This window comes from Cetorhinus maximus, chromosome 2 (genome assembly GCF_964194155.1).
Source record: "Cetorhinus maximus chromosome 2, sCetMax3.hap1.1, whole genome shotgun sequence".
NCBI classification, from domain to species: domain Eukaryota; kingdom Metazoa; phylum Chordata; class Chondrichthyes; order Lamniformes; family Cetorhinidae; genus Cetorhinus; species Cetorhinus maximus.
Genome location: NC_135880.1, coordinates 2,165,898 through 2,183,841, shown reverse-complemented (window position 1 = coordinate 2,183,841; position 17,944 = coordinate 2,165,898). Strand labels below are relative to the sequence as shown.

At 48.5% G+C, this 17,944-nt stretch overlaps 1 protein-coding gene across 1 annotated transcript in view; it reads right to left on the bottom strand.

Annotated features, from left to right (window-relative positions):
• spef2 (sperm flagellar 2) overlaps positions 1 to 17,944 on the bottom strand; it is a 314,152-nt gene that overhangs the window by 149,608 nt on the left and 146,600 nt on the right. The window contains exons 21-22 of the mRNA XM_078557229.1: positions 6,099 to 6,235; positions 2,784 to 2,911 (exon numbers count right to left, since the gene is read on the bottom strand). Coding sequence (XP_078413355.1) covers positions 2,784 to 2,911; positions 6,099 to 6,235 — 265 coding nt within the window. The remainder of the gene's footprint in view (positions 1 to 2,783; positions 2,912 to 6,098; positions 6,236 to 17,944) is intronic.

Here is a 17,944-nt window from a genome sequence, read left to right as displayed (position 1 = left end):
CTGTATATGTGGGTACTGGTTGCTCTATATGTGGGTACTGGTTGCTGTATATGTGGGTGCTGCTTACTGCATATGTGTGTACTGGCTGCTGTATATGTGGGTACTGGTTGCTGCATATGTGGGTGCTGGTTGCTGTATATGTGGGTACTGCTTACTGCATATGTGTGTACTGGCTGCTGTATATGTGTGTACTGGTTGCTGTATATGGGGGTACTGGCTGCTGTATATGTGTGTACTGGCTGCTGTATATGTGGGCACTGGCTGCTGTATATGTGGGTACTGCTTACTGCATATGTGTGTACTGGCTGCTGTATATGTGTGTACTGGTTGCTGTATATGGGGGTACTGGCTGCTGTATATGTGTGTACTGGCTGCTGTATATGTGGGTACTGGCTGCTGTATATGTGGGTACTGCTTACTGCATATGTGTGTACTGGTTGCTGTATAAGTGGGTACTGGCTGCTGTATATGTGGGTACTGGTTGCTGTATATGTGGGTGCTGCTTACTGCATATGTGTGTACTGGTTGCTGTATATGTGGGTACTGCTTACTGCATATGTGTGTACTGGTTGCTGTATAAGTGGGTACTGGCTGCTGTATATGTGGGTACTGGTTGCTGTATACGTGGGCGCTGGTTGCTCTATATGTGGGTACTGGTTGCTGTATATGTGGGTACTGGTTACTTTATATGTGGGTGCGGCTTGCTGTATATGTGTGTATTGGTTGCTGTATATGTGGGTGCTGGTTGCTGTATATGTGGGTGCTGGTTGCTGTATATGTGGGTGGTGCTTACTGTATATATGGGTACTGGCTGCTGTATATATGGGTGCTGCTTGCTCTTTATGTGGATACTGGTTGCTGTATATGTGGGTGCTGGTTGCTGTATATGTGTGTACTGGTTGCTGTAAATGTGGGTACTGGTTGCTGTATATGTGTGTGCTGGTTACTGTATATGTGGGCACTGGTTGCTGTATATGTGGGTGCTGCTTGCTGTATATGTGGGTACTGGTTGCTGTATATGTGGGTACTGGTTGCTGTATATGTGGGTACTGGTTGCTGTATATATGGGTACTGGTTGCTGTATACGTGGCTGCTACTTGCTGTATACATGGGTGCTGTTTGCTGTATATGTGGGTGCTGTTTGCTGTATATGTGGGTGCTGTTTGCTGTATATGAGGGTGCTGGTTGCTGTATATGTGGGTGCTGCTTGGTGTATATGTGAGTGTTGTTTGCTGTATATGTGGGTGCTGGTTGCTGTATATGTGGGTGCTGGTTGCTGTACATGTGGGTACAGGTTGCTGTACATGTGGGTGCTGGTTGCTGTATATGTGGGTACTGGTTGCTGTATATGTGGGTACTGGTTGCTGTATATGTGGATACTGGTTGCTGTATATGTGGGTGCTGGTTGCTGTATATGTGGGTGGTGCTTACTGTATATATGGGTACTGGCTGCTGTATATGTGGGTGCTGCTTGCTCTTTATGTGGATACTGGTTGCTGTATATGTGTGTGCTGGTTACTGTATATGTGGGCACTGGTTGCTGTATATGTGGGTGCTGCTTGCTGTTTATGTGGGTACTGGTTGCTGTATATGTGGGTACTGGTTGCTGTATATATGGGTACTGGTTGCTATATATATGGGTACTGGTTGCTGTATACGTGGGTGCTGGTTGCTGTATATGTGGGTGCTGCTTGCTGTATATGTGGGTACTGGTTGCTGTATATGTGGGTACTGGTTGCTGTATATATGGGTACTGGTTGCTGTATACATGGGTGCTGTTTGCTGTATATCTGAGTGCTGTTTGCTGTATATGTGGGTGCTGTTTGCTGTATATGTGGGTGTTGCTTGTTGTATATGTGGGTGCTGTTTGCTGTATATGTGGGTGCTGTTTGCTGTATATGTGGGTGCTGGTTGCTGTATATGTGGGTGCTGGTTGCTGATTATGTGGGTGCTGGTTGCTGTATATATGGGTGCTGTTTGCTGTATATGTGGGTGCTGGTTGCTGTACATGTGGGTACTGGTTGCTGTATATGTGGGTGCTGCTTGCTGTATATGTGAGTGTTGTTTGCTGTATATGTGGGTGCTGGTTGCTGTATATGTGGGTGCTGGTTGCTGTACATGTGGGTACTGGTTGCTGTACATGTGGGTACTGGTTGCTGTACATGTGGGTGCTGGTTGCTGTATATGTGGGTGCTGGTTGCTGTATGTGTGGGTGCTGCTTGCTGTATATGTGGGTACTGGTTGCTGTACATGTGGGTGCTGCTTGCTGTATATGTGGGTGCTGTTTGCTGTTTATGTGGGTGCTGCTTGCTGTATATGTTTGTGCTGGTTGCTGTATATGTGGGTGCTGGTTGCTGTATATGTTGTTACTAGATCTATGTAGGTTGCTGTATATGTGGGTGTTGGTTGTTGTATATGTGGGTGCTGGTTGCTGTATATGTAGGTACTGTTTGCTGTATATGTGGGTGCTGGTTGCTGTATATGTGTGTGCTGGTTGCTGTATATGTTGTTACTAGATCTATGTAGGTTGCTGTATATGTGGGTGCTGGTTGATGTATATGTGTGTGCTGGTTGCTGTATATGTTATTACTAGATCTATGTAGGTTGCTGTATATGTGGGTGCTGGTTGATGTATATATGGGTGCTGGTTGCTGTATATGTTGTTACTAGATCTATGTAGGTTGCTGTATATGTGGGTGCTGGTTGATGTATATGTGGGTGCTGGTTGCTGTATATGTAGGCACTGGTTGCTGTGTTGCTGAGCTTTGTGCAATTCCCCTCACCTGATGTTGTACAGGTATCTGATGATACGGTGTCGCTCGCCACGTTGTTCCTGCATCATATTGTGGATGGTGTTGATGTACGTGTCCTCAATATTGTTCCAATATAGAGCCAAGTATTGAGCAACCTCCTGAAATACAACACAAAGCCAGTGAGTGTCGAGAGATCCCTACTCTGTATCTAACCGCATGCTGTATTTGTCCCGGCATGTTTGAGGAACTGCCCTGAGAAACTCCTGCAGTGATGTCCTGGACCTGAGATGACTGACCTCCAACAACCACAACCATCTTCCTTTGTGCTAGGGATGATTCCCGTGCTGTACCTGTCCTGGAAGTGTTTCAAAGGGACAGAAAGGAGGCAGCTTTATTTTGTATCTAACCCTGTGCTGTACCTGTCCTAGGAGTGTTTGATGGGACAGTGCAGAGGGAGCTTTACTCTGTATCTAACCCCGTGCTGAACCTACCTTTGGAGTGTTTGATGGGAGAGTGTAGAGGGAGCTTTACTCTGTATCTAACCCCGTGCTGTACCTACTCTTGGAGTGTTTGATGGGAGAGTGTAGAGGGAGCTTTACTCTGTATCTAACCCCGTGCTGTACCTGTCCTGGGAGTGTTTGATGGGACAGTGTAGAGGGAGCTTTACTTTGTATCTAACCCCGTGCTGAACCTACCTTTGGAGTGTTTGATGGGAGAGTGTAGAGGGAGCTTTACTCTGTATCTAACCCCGTGCTGTACCTACCCTTGGAGTGTTTGATGGGAGAGTGTAGAGGGAGCTTTACTCTGTATCTAACCCCGTGCTGTACCTGTCCTGGGAGTGTTCGATGGGGACACAGTGTAGAGAAAGCTTTACTCTGTATCTAATCCTATGCTGCACCTGCCCTGGGAGTGTTTGATGCGAACAGTGTAGAGGGAGCTTTACTCTATATCTAACCGTCTGCTTTTCTTTTTATTCATTCACGGGATGTGGGCTTCGCTGGCTGGGCCAGCATTTATTGCCCATCCCTAGTTGTCCTTGAGAAGGTGGTGGTGAGTTGCCTTCTTGAACTGCTGCAGTTCATGTGGTGTAGGTACACCCACAGTGCTGTTAGGGAGGGAGTTCCAGGATTTTTACCCAGCGACAGTGAAGGAACGGTGATATATTTCCAAGTCAGGATGGTGAGTGACGTGGAGGGGAACTTCCAGGTGGTGGTGTTCCCATCTATCTGCTGCACTTGTCCTTCTAGATGGTAGTGATCGTGGGTTTGGAAGGTGTTGTCTAAGGAGCATTGGTGAATTCCTGCAGTGCATCTTGTAGATGGTACACACACTGCTGCCACTGTGTATTGGTGGTGGAGGGAGTGAATGTTTGTGGAAGGGGTGCCAATCAAGTGGGCTGCTTTGTCCTGGAAATTAGTCAAATTTCTTGAGTGTTGTGGGAGCTGCACTCATCCAGGCAAGTGGAGAGTATTCCATCACACTGCTGACTTGTGCCTTGTAGATGGTGAACAGGCTTTGGGAAGTCAGGAAATGAGTTACTCGCTGTAGGATTCCTAGCTTCTGACCTGCCCTTGTAGCCACAATATTTATATGGCTAGTCCAGTTCAGTTTCTGGTCAATGATAACCCCCAGGATGTTGGTAGTGGGGGATTCAGTGATGATAAAGCCATTGAACGTCAAGGGATGATGGTTGGATCCTCTCTAGTTGGAGATGGTCATTGCCTGGCACTTGTGTGGCTTGAATGTTACTTGCCACTTGTCAGCCCAAGTCTGTATATTGTCCGGGTCCTGCTGCATTTGGACATGGACTGCTTCAGTATTTGAGGAGTCACATGGTGCTGAACATTGTGCAATCATCAGCGAACATCCCCACTTCTGACCTTATGATTCAAGTAAGGTCATTGATGAAGCAGCTGAAGATGGTTGGGCCGAGGACACTACCCTGAGGAACTCTTGCAGTGATGTCCTGGAGCTGAGATGACTGACCTCCAACAACCATAACCATCTTCCTTTGTGCTAGGTATGACTCCCGTGCTGTACCTGCCCTGGGAGTGTTTGATGGGGACAGTGTAGAGGCAGCTTTACTCTGTATCTGACCCTGTGCTGTACCTGTCCTGGGAGTGTTTGCTGGGGACAGTGTAAAGGGAGCTTTACTCTGTATCTAACCCCATGCTGTACCTGTCCTGGGAGTGTTTGATGGGGACAGTGTAGAGAGAGCTTCACTCTGTATCTAACCCAGTACTGTACCTGCCCTGGGAGTGTTTGATGTGGACAGTGTAGAAGGAGCTTTATTCTGTATCTAACCCCGTGCTGTACCTGTCCTGGGAGTGTTTGATGGGGACAGTGTAGAGGGAGCTTTACTTTGTATCTAACCCTGTGCTGTACCTGTCCTGGGAGTGTTTGATGGGGACAGTGTAGAGGGAGCTTTACTCTGTATCTAACCCCATGCTGTACCTGTCCTGGGAGTGTTTGATGGGGACGGTGTAGAGGGAGCTTTACTCTGTATCTAACCCCATGCTGTACCTGTCGTGGGAGTGTTTGATGGGGACAGTGTAGAGGGAGCTTTACTCTGTATCTAACCCCGTGCTGTACCTGTCCTGGGAGTGTTTGATGGGGACAGTGTAGAGGGAGCTTTACTCTGTATCTAACCCCGTGCTGTACCTGCCTGGGAGTGTTTGATGTGGACAGTGTAGAGGGAGCTTCACTCTGTATCTAACCCAGTACTGTACCTGTCCTGGGAGTGTTTGATGGGGACAGGGTAGAGGGAGCTTTACTCTGTATCTAACCCTGTGCTGTACCTGTCGTGGGAGTGTTTGATGGGGACAGTGTAGAAGGAGCTTTATTCTGTATCTAACCCCGTGCTGTACCTGTCCTGGGAGTGTTTGATGGGGACAGTGTAGAGGGAGCTTTACTTTGTATCTAACCCTGTGCTGTACCTGTCCTGGGAGTGTTTGATGGGGACAGTGTAGAGGGAGCTTTACTCTGTACCTAACCCCATGCTGTACCTGTCCTGGGAGTGTTTGATGGGGACGGTGTAGAGGGAGCTTTACTCTGTATCTAACCCCATGCTGTACCTGTCGTGGGAGTGTTTGATGGGGACAGTGTAGAGGGAGCTTTACTCTGTATCTAACCCCGTGCTGTACCTGTCCTGGGAGTGTTTGATGGGGACAGTGTAGAGGGAGCTTTACTCTGTATCTAACCCCGTGCTGTACCTGTCGTGGGAGTGTTTGATGGGGACAGTGTAGAGGGAGCTTTACTCTGTATCTAACCCTGTGCTGTACCTGTCGTGGGAGTGTTTGATGGGGACAGTGTAGAAGGAGGTTTATTCTGTACATATTCTGTTACCTGGGGAACCGGTGTGTCCACATATACCCATTGCTCTGAGCCTGGTTTTGGAGGTGGGGGTCTCTGTGGTTCAGGTTCAGGAGCCGGCTCTGGTGTAAGTTCCAATTTCCCTTTACCTTTTTTGCGTTTAGCAGAGCCTGAAACAGAAGAAAGAGTGTTCTCTTCATCTTGATGTACAGCACTCATCAGGAACCCTGAAAGGGAGAGGCTGCTGGGTTCAACTTCTTTCCTGAAACCTCGCCTCTCCTCTGCTCAATGTCAATCCTATGTATGTGCAACAGCTCATGCCTTGTTGCATCTCCCAAAGACATCTCCAGCTACAAACAACTGCCCTTTACCCAGAGGGAACCCTCAGCTATAAAGGAAGCTAAGACTCAACTGTTTAATTTATCCTCCTTTCTTTCATAATCAGCAGCTTAACTGATGAATGAACACAGCTGCTCCTTAATGTAAGCAAAAGTACAATACAGAGTGAGTCAGGCAGTTCAATTCATACATACGAACATACGAATTAGGATCAGGAGTAGGCCACTCGGCCCTTCTATCCTCCTCCACCGTTCAATAAGATCATGGCTGATCGAATTTTAACGTCAACTTCACATTCCTGGCCACCCCCGATAACCTTTCACCCCCTTGCTTTTCAATAACCTATCTACCTCTGCCTTAAAAATATTCAAAGACTCTGCTTCAACCAGCTTTTGAGGAAGAGAGTTCCAAAGTCTCACAACCCTCAGAGAGAAAATATTTTTCTTCATCTCTGCCCTGAATGAGCGACCCCTTATTTTTAAACAGTGACCCCTAGTTCTAGATTCTCCCACAAGAGGAAACATCCTCTCCACACCCACCCTGTCAAGTCCCCTCAGGATCTTAAAAGTTTCAATCAAGTCACCTCTTACTCTTCTAAACTCCAGCGGATACAAGCCTAACCTGTCCAACCTTTCCTCATAAGACAAACCGCCCATTCCTGGTATTAGTCTGGTAAACCTTCTCTGAACTGCTTCCCATGCATTTACATCTTTCTTTAAATAAGGAGACCAATACTGTACACAATACTCCAGGTGTGGTCTCACCAATGCCCTGTACAACTGAAGCATAACCTCCCTACTTTTGTAATCAAATTCTCTCATAATAAATAACATTCTATTAGTTTTCCTAATTACTTGCTGTACCTGTATACTAACCTTTTGTGATTTGTGCACTAAATCATAGAAACATAGAAACTAGGAGCAGGAGTAGGCCATTCGGCCCTTCGAGCCTGCTCCGCCATTCATTATGATCATGGCTGATCATCCAACTCAATAGCCTGCTCCCGCTTTCCCCCCATATCCTTTGATCCCTTTCGCCCCAAGAGCTATATCTAACACTCAGGTCCCTCTGCATCTCAGAGATCAGCAATCTCTCACCATTTAGATAATATGCTCCTTTTTTAATTCTTCCTGCCAAAATGGACAATGTCACATTTTCCCACATTATACTCCATTTTCCAGATCTTTGCCCACTCACTTAACCTATCTCTGTCACTTTGTAGCCTCCTTACATCCTCTTCACAATTTACTTTCCTACCTTTCTTTGTGTCGACGGCAAATTTAGCAACATCCCTTCATCCAAGTCATTTATATAAATTGTATAAAGTTGATGCCCCAGCACTGATTCCTGTGACACACCACTCATTACATCTTGCCAACTAGAAAAAGACCCATTTATGGCAACTCTCTGTTTCCTGTTAGCCAGCCAAAATCCTACCAGCGCCACTATAACCCAATACACCATGAACTTTCATTTTCTGCAGTAACCTTTGAAAAGGCACCTTATCAAATGCCATTTGGAAATCTAAGTACAGTACATCCATCAGTCCCCCTTTATCCACAGCACATGTTACTTCATCAAAGAATTCCAATAAATTGGCTAAACATGATTTCCCTCTCACAAAACCGTGTTGACTCTGCCTGATTACCTTGAACTTATCCAAGTATCTTGCGATAACATTATTAATAATGGCTTCTAACATTTTCCCTACGACAGATGGTAAGTTAACCAGCTGTAGTTCACTACTTTCTGTCTCCCTCCCTTTTTGAATAAAGGAGTTATATTTGCTATTTCCCAATCTAACGGAACCTTTCCTGAATCTAGTGAATTTTGGAAAATTAAAACCAACACCTCAACTATCTCACTGGCCACTTCTTTTAAGAGCCTAGGATGAAGTCCATTAAGACCTGGGCACTTGTCAGGCCGCAGCTCCAACAATTTACTCAGTACCACTTCCCTGGTGATTGTAATTTTCCTGAGTTCCTCCCTCCCTTCCATTTCCTGATTTAGTTATTTCTGGGATGTTACTTGTATCGTCAATAGTGAAGACTGATGCAAAATACCTGTTCAATTCATCTGCCATCGCCTTGTTTTCCATTAATTCCCCAGACTCACTTTCTAAAGGACCAATGCTCACTTTGTTATTTCTGTTTTTATATACCCATAGAAACTCTTAGGGCAGAATTTTATGCCTCGCAGGTGGGTGCACGCCCGACCCAATCGGGCGTGAAATTGCATGAGATGACGTCGGGCGTGTGTCCCAACATCATCCTGAATGCTTAATGCTCTTCAGGTTAGCGGGCGTGCGCGGGTGCTGGAGCCGCACCCGCCATCAATTAAAAGGCCTCTTAAGGCTATCAAAAAGGCAATTGATCCTGATTTTACATTGCCCGTGAGATTTCGCACTCATCTCACGGGCAAATTGTGCAGGCGGGCAGCCCATTTTTTGCAAAACCTCATCCAAGGGCAGAATAAAAAGGGTCAGCAGCATTGCTATTGTGAGTAGTGAGGAGTTTAGGATATAGTTTGCTGCTGGTTGCTTATTTGAACTTGACAGCTTCATCTCTGTTCTGAGCTTCAGTCTTAGCATTTCTAGGCTCCATTTCAGGACTCATTGGTGCCTCGAAGGCCCCCGGAGGATTTTGACCGTGTGGACCCTTCCAGGTATGAGACAGCCTTCCGTTACCCTGGCAATGGGAACTGTGGTCTCCGTTGGAGGCAACTCCTCTGAAGGGGAAGAGAGGGGCAGAAGGGAGAGGACATATAAAATTGTCAGAACAAGCAGCAAGCCTGAGGATTGGGAGCAATTTGGAATTCAGCAAAAGTGGACAAAAAGATTGATCAAGAAGGGGAAAATGGAGTATGAGAGTAAACTTGCAGGGAACATAAAAACTGACTGTGAAAGCTTCTAAAAATATGTGAAGAGAAAAAGATTAGCAAAGACAAATGTAGGTCCCTTATAGTCAGAAACAGTGGAAATTATAATGAGGAACAAAGAAATGGCGGAAGAATTGAACACATATTTTGGTTCTGTCACAAAAGAGGACACAAATAATTTCCCAGAAATGTTAGGGAACCAAGGGTCTAGTGAGAGGGAGCAATTGAAGAAAATCAGTATTAGTAAAAAAATGATGCTAGAGAAATTAATGGGGTTAAAGGCTGAAAAATCCCTGGGCCTGATAATCTACATCCCAGAGCACGAAAGGAAGTGGCCCTGGAAATATTGGATGCATTGGTGGTCATCTTCCAAAATTCTATAGATTGATTAAACATGATTTCCCTTTCACAAAACCATGTTGACTCTGCCTGATTACCTTGAAGTTATTCTATAGAATGTTGGAGCGGCTCCTACAGATTGGAGGGTGGCAAATGTAACCCCACTATTTAAAAAGGAGGGAGAGAAAAAAGAGAGAATTACAGACCAGTCAGTCTAACATCAGCAGTGGGGAAAATGCTAGAGTCTATTATAAAAGACGGGTAACAGAACACTTGGAAAGCATTAATGGGATTAGACAAAGTCAGCATGGGTTTATGAAAGGGAAATCATGCTTAACTAATATACTGGAGTTTTTTGAGGATGTAACAAGAATAGATAAGGGAGAACCAGTGGATGTGGTGTACTTGGATTTCAAGAAGGCTTTTGATAAGGTCCCACATTAGAGGCTAGAGGACAAAATTAAAGCGCATGGGATTGGGGGTAATATATTGGCATGGATTGAAAATTAGTTGACAGACCAGAAACAGAGAGTGGGAATAAATGGGTCTTTTTCCGGATGGCAGGTGGTGACTAGTGGTGTACCACAGGGATTGGTGCTTGGGCCCCAGCTATTCACAATATATATAAATAATTTGGATAAGGGAACCAAATGCAATATTTCCAAGTTTGCTGATGACACAAAACTGGGCGGGGTTGTGAGGAGGATGCAGGGTGATTTAGACAAGTTGTGTGTGTGTGGGCAAACACAAGGCAGATGCAGTATAACATGGATAAATGTGAAGTTATGCACTTTGGTGTGAAAAACACAAAGGCAGAATATTATTTAAATGGTGATATATTGGGAAATGTGGATGTACAAAGGGATCTGGATGTCCTTGTACACCAGTCACTGTAAGTAAACAAGCAGGTGCAGCAAGCAATTAGGAAGGCAAATGGTATGTTGGCCTTCATTGCAAGAGGATTTGAGTTCAGAAATAGGGATGTCTTACTGCAGTTATACAAGGCCTTGGTGAGACCACACCTGGAGTATTGTATGCAGTTTTGGTCTCCCTACCTAAAAAACGATACACTTGCCATAGAGAGAGTGCAGCAAAGGTTCACTAGACTGATACCAGGGATGGCAGCATTGTCATTTGAGGAAAGGCTGGTTCGACTGGGCCTGCAATCACTAGAGTTTTAGAAGAATGAGAGGGGATCTGATTAAAACGTATAAAATTCTAACAGGGCTAGACAGACTAGATGCAGGGAGAATGTTTCACCTGGTTGGGGAGTCTAGAACCAGGGGCCACAGTCTCAGGATATGGGGCAGGCCATGTAGGACTGAGATGAGGAAAAATGTCTTCACTCAGAGGGTGGTCAACCTGTGGAATTCTCTCCCACAGAGGCTGTGGAGGCCGGGTAACTGAGTATATTCAAGAAAGAAATTGATAATTTTTTCGATATTAGGGGCATCAAGAGGTATGGAGAGAGAGCAGGAATATGGCGTTGAGATAGAGGATCAGCCACGATCATATTGAATGGCAGAGCAGACTTGAAGGACCAAATGGTCTACTCCTGCTCCTAGTTTCTATGTTTCTATGAGGCCAGGTGTCCCAGTGATGCTTCCAGGGAAGGGACCTGTGGGAGGAGAGGCACAAGCAGAAGGGGCGCAGGGCCAGCAGGTAGTCCAAGGCGGAAGGGGCTGCAGAAGATGCCACTATCCTGTTGCCAGGGTTTACAGGCAGCGATGCAACTACCTCAATATGTCTGAGGTGCAGTGCTGAAGGAGGCTCCACCTCTCCAGGGAGACCATGACCTCCATTTGTCAGATGATTGGGCCTGAGATCAGCTCTGACTGTGTGGGTGGACACCCTATGCCAGTGGCTCTGAAGGTCACAGTGGCCCTCAACTTGTATGCCTCTGGCTCTTTCCAGGGCTCATTGGGGATCTGTGTGGAGTCTCCTAATCAGCTGTTCACAGTTGCGTCCAACTGGTGACAGAAGCTCTGTTCAGGCGGTAATGACATTTATTCATTTCCATAGGGGCGAGGCCAGTCAGGCTGAGCGGGTCAGAGGCTTTGCAAGTGATTGCTGGGTTCCCTCGCATTCAGGGTGCAATCGGCTGCACACACCATTTAGATCAGAAGTGGGAATGTTCGCTGATGATTGCAGAGTGTTCAGCATCATTTGTGACTCCTCAGATACTAAATCAGTCCATGTCCAAATGCAGCAAGACCTGGACAATATCCAGGCTTGGGCTGACAAGTGGCAAGTAACATTCGAGCCACACAAGTGCCAGGCAATGACCATCTCCAACAAGAGAATCCTAACATCGCCCCTTGATGTTCAATGGCATTACCATCACTGAATCCCCCACTATCAACATCCTGGGGGTTACCATTGACCAGAAACTGAACTGGACTAAGCCATATAAATACTGTGGCTACAAGAGCAGGTCAGAGACTAGGAATCCTGCGACAAGTAACTCACCTCCTGACTCCCCAAAGCCAGTTCACCATCTACAAGGCACAAGTCAGCAGTGTGATGGAATACTCCCCACTTGCCTGGATGAGTGCAGCTCCCACAACACTCAAGAAGCTTGACACCATCCAGGACAAAGCAGCTGCTTGATTGGCACCACATCCAGAAACATTCACTCCCTCCACCACCGACACACAGTGGCAGTAGTGTGTACCATCTACAAGATGCACTGCAGGAATTCACCAAGGCTCCTTTGACAGCACCTTCCAAACCCATGACCACTACCATCTAGAAGGACAAGGGCAGCAGATAGATGGGAACACCACCACCTGGAAGTTCCCCTCCAAGTCACTCACCATCCTGACTTGGAAATATATCACCGTTCCTTCACTGTCGCTGGGTCAAAATCCGGGAACTCCATCCCTAACAGCACTGTGGGTGTACCTACACCACATGGACTGCAGCGGTTCAAGAAGGCAACTCACCACCACCTTCTAAAGGGCAACTAGGGATGGGCAATAAATGCTGGCCCAGCCAGTGAAGCTCACATCCTGTGAATGAATTTTTAAAAGTGGCAATCCAAGGCGTCAGCAGGTCAGCCCGGTGCCTTTGTCAACTAGAAGTGATTCCACTCAATGAACACCCAGAAAGTTTGTGACCACAGGATGCAGATTCTACAAGTCTGTGCAAGGTACATTGGCAGCTCCCACGCCGTCTACATCCTCAAACACTCCCAGGTGCCGGGGCTCTTCAGTGCTCCAGCCCGGCTGGATGGATGGCTGCTGGGTGACAAGGGCTATCCCCTCAGAAGGTGGCTCATGAAGCCTCTCCGTAACCCAAGAACAGAGACAGAGCAGCGGTACAATAGGAGTCACACCTCCACAAGGGCGGTGGTGAGAGAACCATAGGTCTTTTCAAGATGCACTTCCGATGCCTGGACCATTCAGGGGCAGCACTACAATACCTCCCAGAGCGGGTGTCAGTGATAGTGGTTGTATGCTGCGCTCTCCACAATCTGGCACTGGTAAGGGGGGACCCACTGGAGGAAGAGGATCTTGACACAGCTGCACAGGCCACAGAAGGATGAGTCCAGTAGTGAGTTAGAAGAGGAGCACGGTGAGGAGAATGCTGAGGGTGTGGAGACAGACCTCTGTATCCTTCAGGGAGGCAGGGACACCAGGGGCGTCCTGATCCAACGTTCCTTCAGCGAGGCTGCCAGAGATCTGCTTCCACCTCAGGCCAGGGCTGCTGCCCCCATCCCGGGTGTCTGAAATGACCCTTTCATTTGAACCCAAAGTCCACTCAGTGTCTGTGCAATAAAGTTTAGAGGCACTCACATCCAGCATTACACACTGGCCTACCCTGCAGCAAAAAATAAAAAGGTGAAGAATACTCAAGGCCATTACGACAAAAACAAAATTTCTATCACTTTCAAATCCAAACAAATTAACATAACCTTCTCTGGTCATCATTCCCAGACCAGTAAACATAAACAAAACATTACAGAACAGGAGATCAGCAGTGAACAGTCCCTGCTGTGCTCCTGGTGCCTTAAACCTATGTTTCCGGGTGGCTACGTCTTGGTGCCTCCCCGTCGCTGGGAGCGGCATTGGAGACAGCTGCTGGCTCTCCTGTCTTGTTGGCATTGATGACCTCGGCAGTCGACCTCTGGCCAGTGGAGCCTGTGCTGGCCCCGCTAGGGAGAGAGTGGCCAGTTCCACGGCCGGCATCTCTCCAGTCACCACAGACTCATCAGGTGCCACGATCACTGGCAGAGGGGGGGGAGGAGCTGCTGCCATTATCCAGAGCGCCCTGAGAGGAGCCCACAGGGACGACAAGCAGCTCGTCCGCCAACGTGAGGTCGCTCTGGACCTCCTTACTCACCATTGATGGACGGGCACCCAGCTGGGATACTGGGTGCCTCATCCATCTCCCACATGGACACTGACCACCTGAGGTCACTGCCTGTATGAGGGCTTGTAGGTCTGAGCGCAACCTCAGGAACCCCTGATTCTGTCCCTGGAGCTGCCTTTCCATGAGAGTCGCCACCCTCTCAATGGAAGAGACAATGTGCCCAGCCAAGGGGGTCAATGCACGTCCATTTAAAACAGAGATGAGGAGGAATTTCTTCTCTCAGAGGGTAATCAATCTGTGGAATTCTTTACCGCAGAGGGCTGTAGAGGCTGGGTCGTTAAGTATATTCAAAGCCGAGATAGACAGATTTTTAATCAGTAAGAGAATCAGGTGTTATGGGAAAAGGCAGGAAAGTGGAGTTGAGGATTATCAGATCAGCCATGATCTCATTGAATGGCGGAGCAGACTCGATGGGCCGAATGGCCTACTTCTGCTCCTATGTCTTATGGTCTTATGTTCCACATGGACTCCTCCATGACAGAGACCATGGTACGCAGGCCCTCATGGATCTCTACCATATCCTCCCACACATCTCGCTGGACATCCAGTATCTGCCACCTAATGGACAACTCCAGAGGCTCATCATCAGCCTTCGACTCAACATAGTCCTGGTCTCCAGCAGTCCTCTGACTGCCGGTGCCCTGGGCACTCTCTGCCTCTGCCAGCTCCTCAAGTGAGTGTGAAGTACCCTTAGTGCCGTGCACCAACATTCTAGCCACTGATCTAATGCCCACTGAGGTGCTGGTATCTGCGCCGGTGCCTGGTTCAGAGAGTGGGTGTGACGCAGGTGCATCAGAAGCCTGGCGGTTCTCCGGGGTCAGGGGTGGGTCTTCGGGGTCCTGTGTTCGAGTGAATGCTGGCGAATCTAAGGGAGAAGAAGGACATGTCGTTAGTTAAAGTCATCACACTGTCACTGTGCATGCCAGGCACCCTGGTGAGACAATGGAGATCTGCATCATGGTGCCATCATCTTTCAATGATCAATGGGGAATCCAGGTTTGAGGCTCCCGTCAATGAAGAGATTACACAATAATGTTTGCACCATCCAACACTCTTACCTCTGTGCACTGCACTCTTACCTTCGTCAGAGACCCCTGCCTCTCCAAAACCAGCTGAATGAGGTGGGTAGCGCCTCTCCAGCTGCAAAGCGTCCAGTTCAAACCATGTTTAGGAGATTTGGGGGGGGCCTCCACCTATCCTTGACCTCTCAATGTTGTTATGGCTCCTCTTCTCCTAAAAGGACAGAAGAGCATTAATTAATCTACCCTCTACCTGCAGCGCCATTGCAGCCTGGCCAACTCCGCCTGAGGGACACCTCACAGGGCACACCCGAGTCGTGGCCCTCGAGCTGCAAGGTGCTCAGTCCAAGCAGCCAGGGCTCAGCCCCTTGACCAGCTCCGGTGTCATTGACAGTTGGCACTCAGACTCTAACACCTCTGAGCTTCACAGGGGGATGGCCAGACCTTAACATTTCTCTTCTGCTGATCCATGCCAACTCAGTACTCACCCTTCCTGAGGGAAGCAGGTCATTAAACCTTTTGTGGCACTGCACCCAGTGTGCACCTCACGATGTCTTGGCTTCTGACCTCAGCTGCCACCTCCTCCCAAGCTCTTTTTGGACTGGTGCTGTGGCCTCCTCCTGCCATCCCTCGGAATGAAGGTGTCCGGCCTGACACCCACCTCCCCCACAAGGACCATGGGGCACTCGTCCGAAAAATGGGGGGGCCGAGTGCCCACCCCGCCTGCCCTTCCGCCTGACATCAAAGAGGCACCTTGCATTCCCGGGATGCTCAGGCTAGTCTCTTTTTCCCGGCTGGCTTTCAGTGCAGTGCCGGGGCAAGGGCTCCACTGTGGGGGTGGGGGGCAAGGCAGTACAGACTGAAGGAAATACTCAAGCACATGCTTGAGGGATGGGGATGGAGGGTGAGGGAAGCAGCCCACGCACTTGGAACAGCTTGTCAAAAGTGAGCATTCTTCCCCAGCTGAGACCGTTCAGCTGCAGCTCCATTGACACGCTGGGAGTCCGGCCTCTGAAGCTTTTCTGTCCAATCAAGCAACGCAAAAGCATGAAAGTGCCACCAAATGCTCCAGAACTTTTCACCCTTCGGGTGCAGACTGCAAATTAATGCGTGTTTTAGGGGGCAGCAGAGCAATTGTTGGTGCAGCAGGCGGTAAAGAAGGCAAATGGTATGTTGGCCTTCATAGCCAGAGGATTCGAGTACAGGAGCAGGGATGTCTTACTGCAGCTGTACAGGGCCTTGGTGAGACCACACCTGGAGTATTGTGTGCAGTTTTGCTCTCCTTATCTAAGAAAGGATATTTTTGCCATAGAGAGAGTGCAGCGAAGGTTCACCAGACTGATTCCTGCGATGGCAGGATTGTCGTATGAGGAGAGATTGGGTCAACTATCACAGAATCACACAGTGCAGAAGAGGCCCTTTGGCCCATCGAGTCTGCACCGACTGGGCCTGTATTCACTGGAGTTTAGAAGAATGAGAGGGGATCTCATTAAAGCATATAAAATTCTGACAGGGCTGGACAGACTGGATCCAGGGATGATGTTTCCTCTGGCTGGGGTCTAGAACCAGGGGTCACAGTCTCAGGATATGGGGTAGACCAGCTCCACAGATTGCAGCAGAGCAACGGTATCTTGAGGGTCATTGGTGGAGCAAACGATAAGCATTTTGAAAATGAGGTTCCGGTGCCTTGGGAGGTCTGGTGGAGCACTGCAATACAGTCCCCAGAGGGTGTCATGCATCACCGCCGCTTGCTGCACGCTCCACAACCTGTCCCTGCAACGGCGGGAGGACCTGGCTGAGGAGATGGAGGAGCTACACGTATCTGCCGATGAGGAGGACATCGAAGGGGATGATGATGATGAGTTCCTCGAAGGTGAGGATGCTGGCGGTGAGGCCATCACACTGGCCAGATGAGGGAGGCGCACTCAGGAGACCCACATAGCCACAAGATTTGTGAAGGATGATGATGAGATGCAGTGAGGACAGTCCTGCCATCCTCACCTTGCATCTGTCAACGTTTGACTCCTGTGTGGCTGATTGCAGCGCACATGCTCTCAGTGCTTAGGCTCCTGTCATGGCGACACAGAGGAGGCCCTAATAGTCACTCAATTGCAGGAGGATGATGACAACATGCATTGAGAACACTCCATAGATCTTCACATAGTCTCTGAGAATGTCTGACTCCTGTCTGGCTGAGGGCAGCTCGCTTGCGCTATGTGATCATATCATAGAGATGCAGCCATGAAACTTTAAATGCACCTGATCCTTTGTCAGCCTTCAGCACCTGAGCCCTGCAGGAGCTGGTGCACAGCATCACCGGTCATAGATACTGAAGAATGGGAGGCCAGCCCCACCTCAAAGGTGCTGAGAGCCACACAGAGAGAATGAGAGAACTCTGTGGCGCCTGCCCACTACATTCTGGCAGCAATGGCCAGCACCATCGAGGTTCAGACATCAGTAATATGTCCAGGGAGTGTGAGGCTAGACCATCACTGTGGTCTGAAGGCCGCACAGACACAGGGAAGAGGCCCTGGACTGAGACATCTCCCTTTATCCTGTGCGGAAAGGTTTCACATCTGAGTGACATGAACACTGCTCATCAGAACAAGGAGCCTCAGGCAGGGAGACATTGTTGGGAGTTTATTGACAATAGTGAACATTATGTACAAGTGATTAACACCTGTGCCCAGGTTGTGCAACTAATTCTCCTTAACTTTCCTAACCCTGCCACTGTGTCTTGGTGCTCCCCGGACATCCACAGTGGAGGTGGAGGCAGCCTGCGACACCCTGTCTGTGATGACTTTGGTGGGCGTCCTCTGGAGGGCCGAGACTTGGAGGGTCCTGACCTGCTTTCGGGGTCCTGCTGTGTGGCAGTGTCACCCTCCTCGGCCTGTGGAGCTGGAGCTGCTGAGGTCACAGGAAGAGGGGATT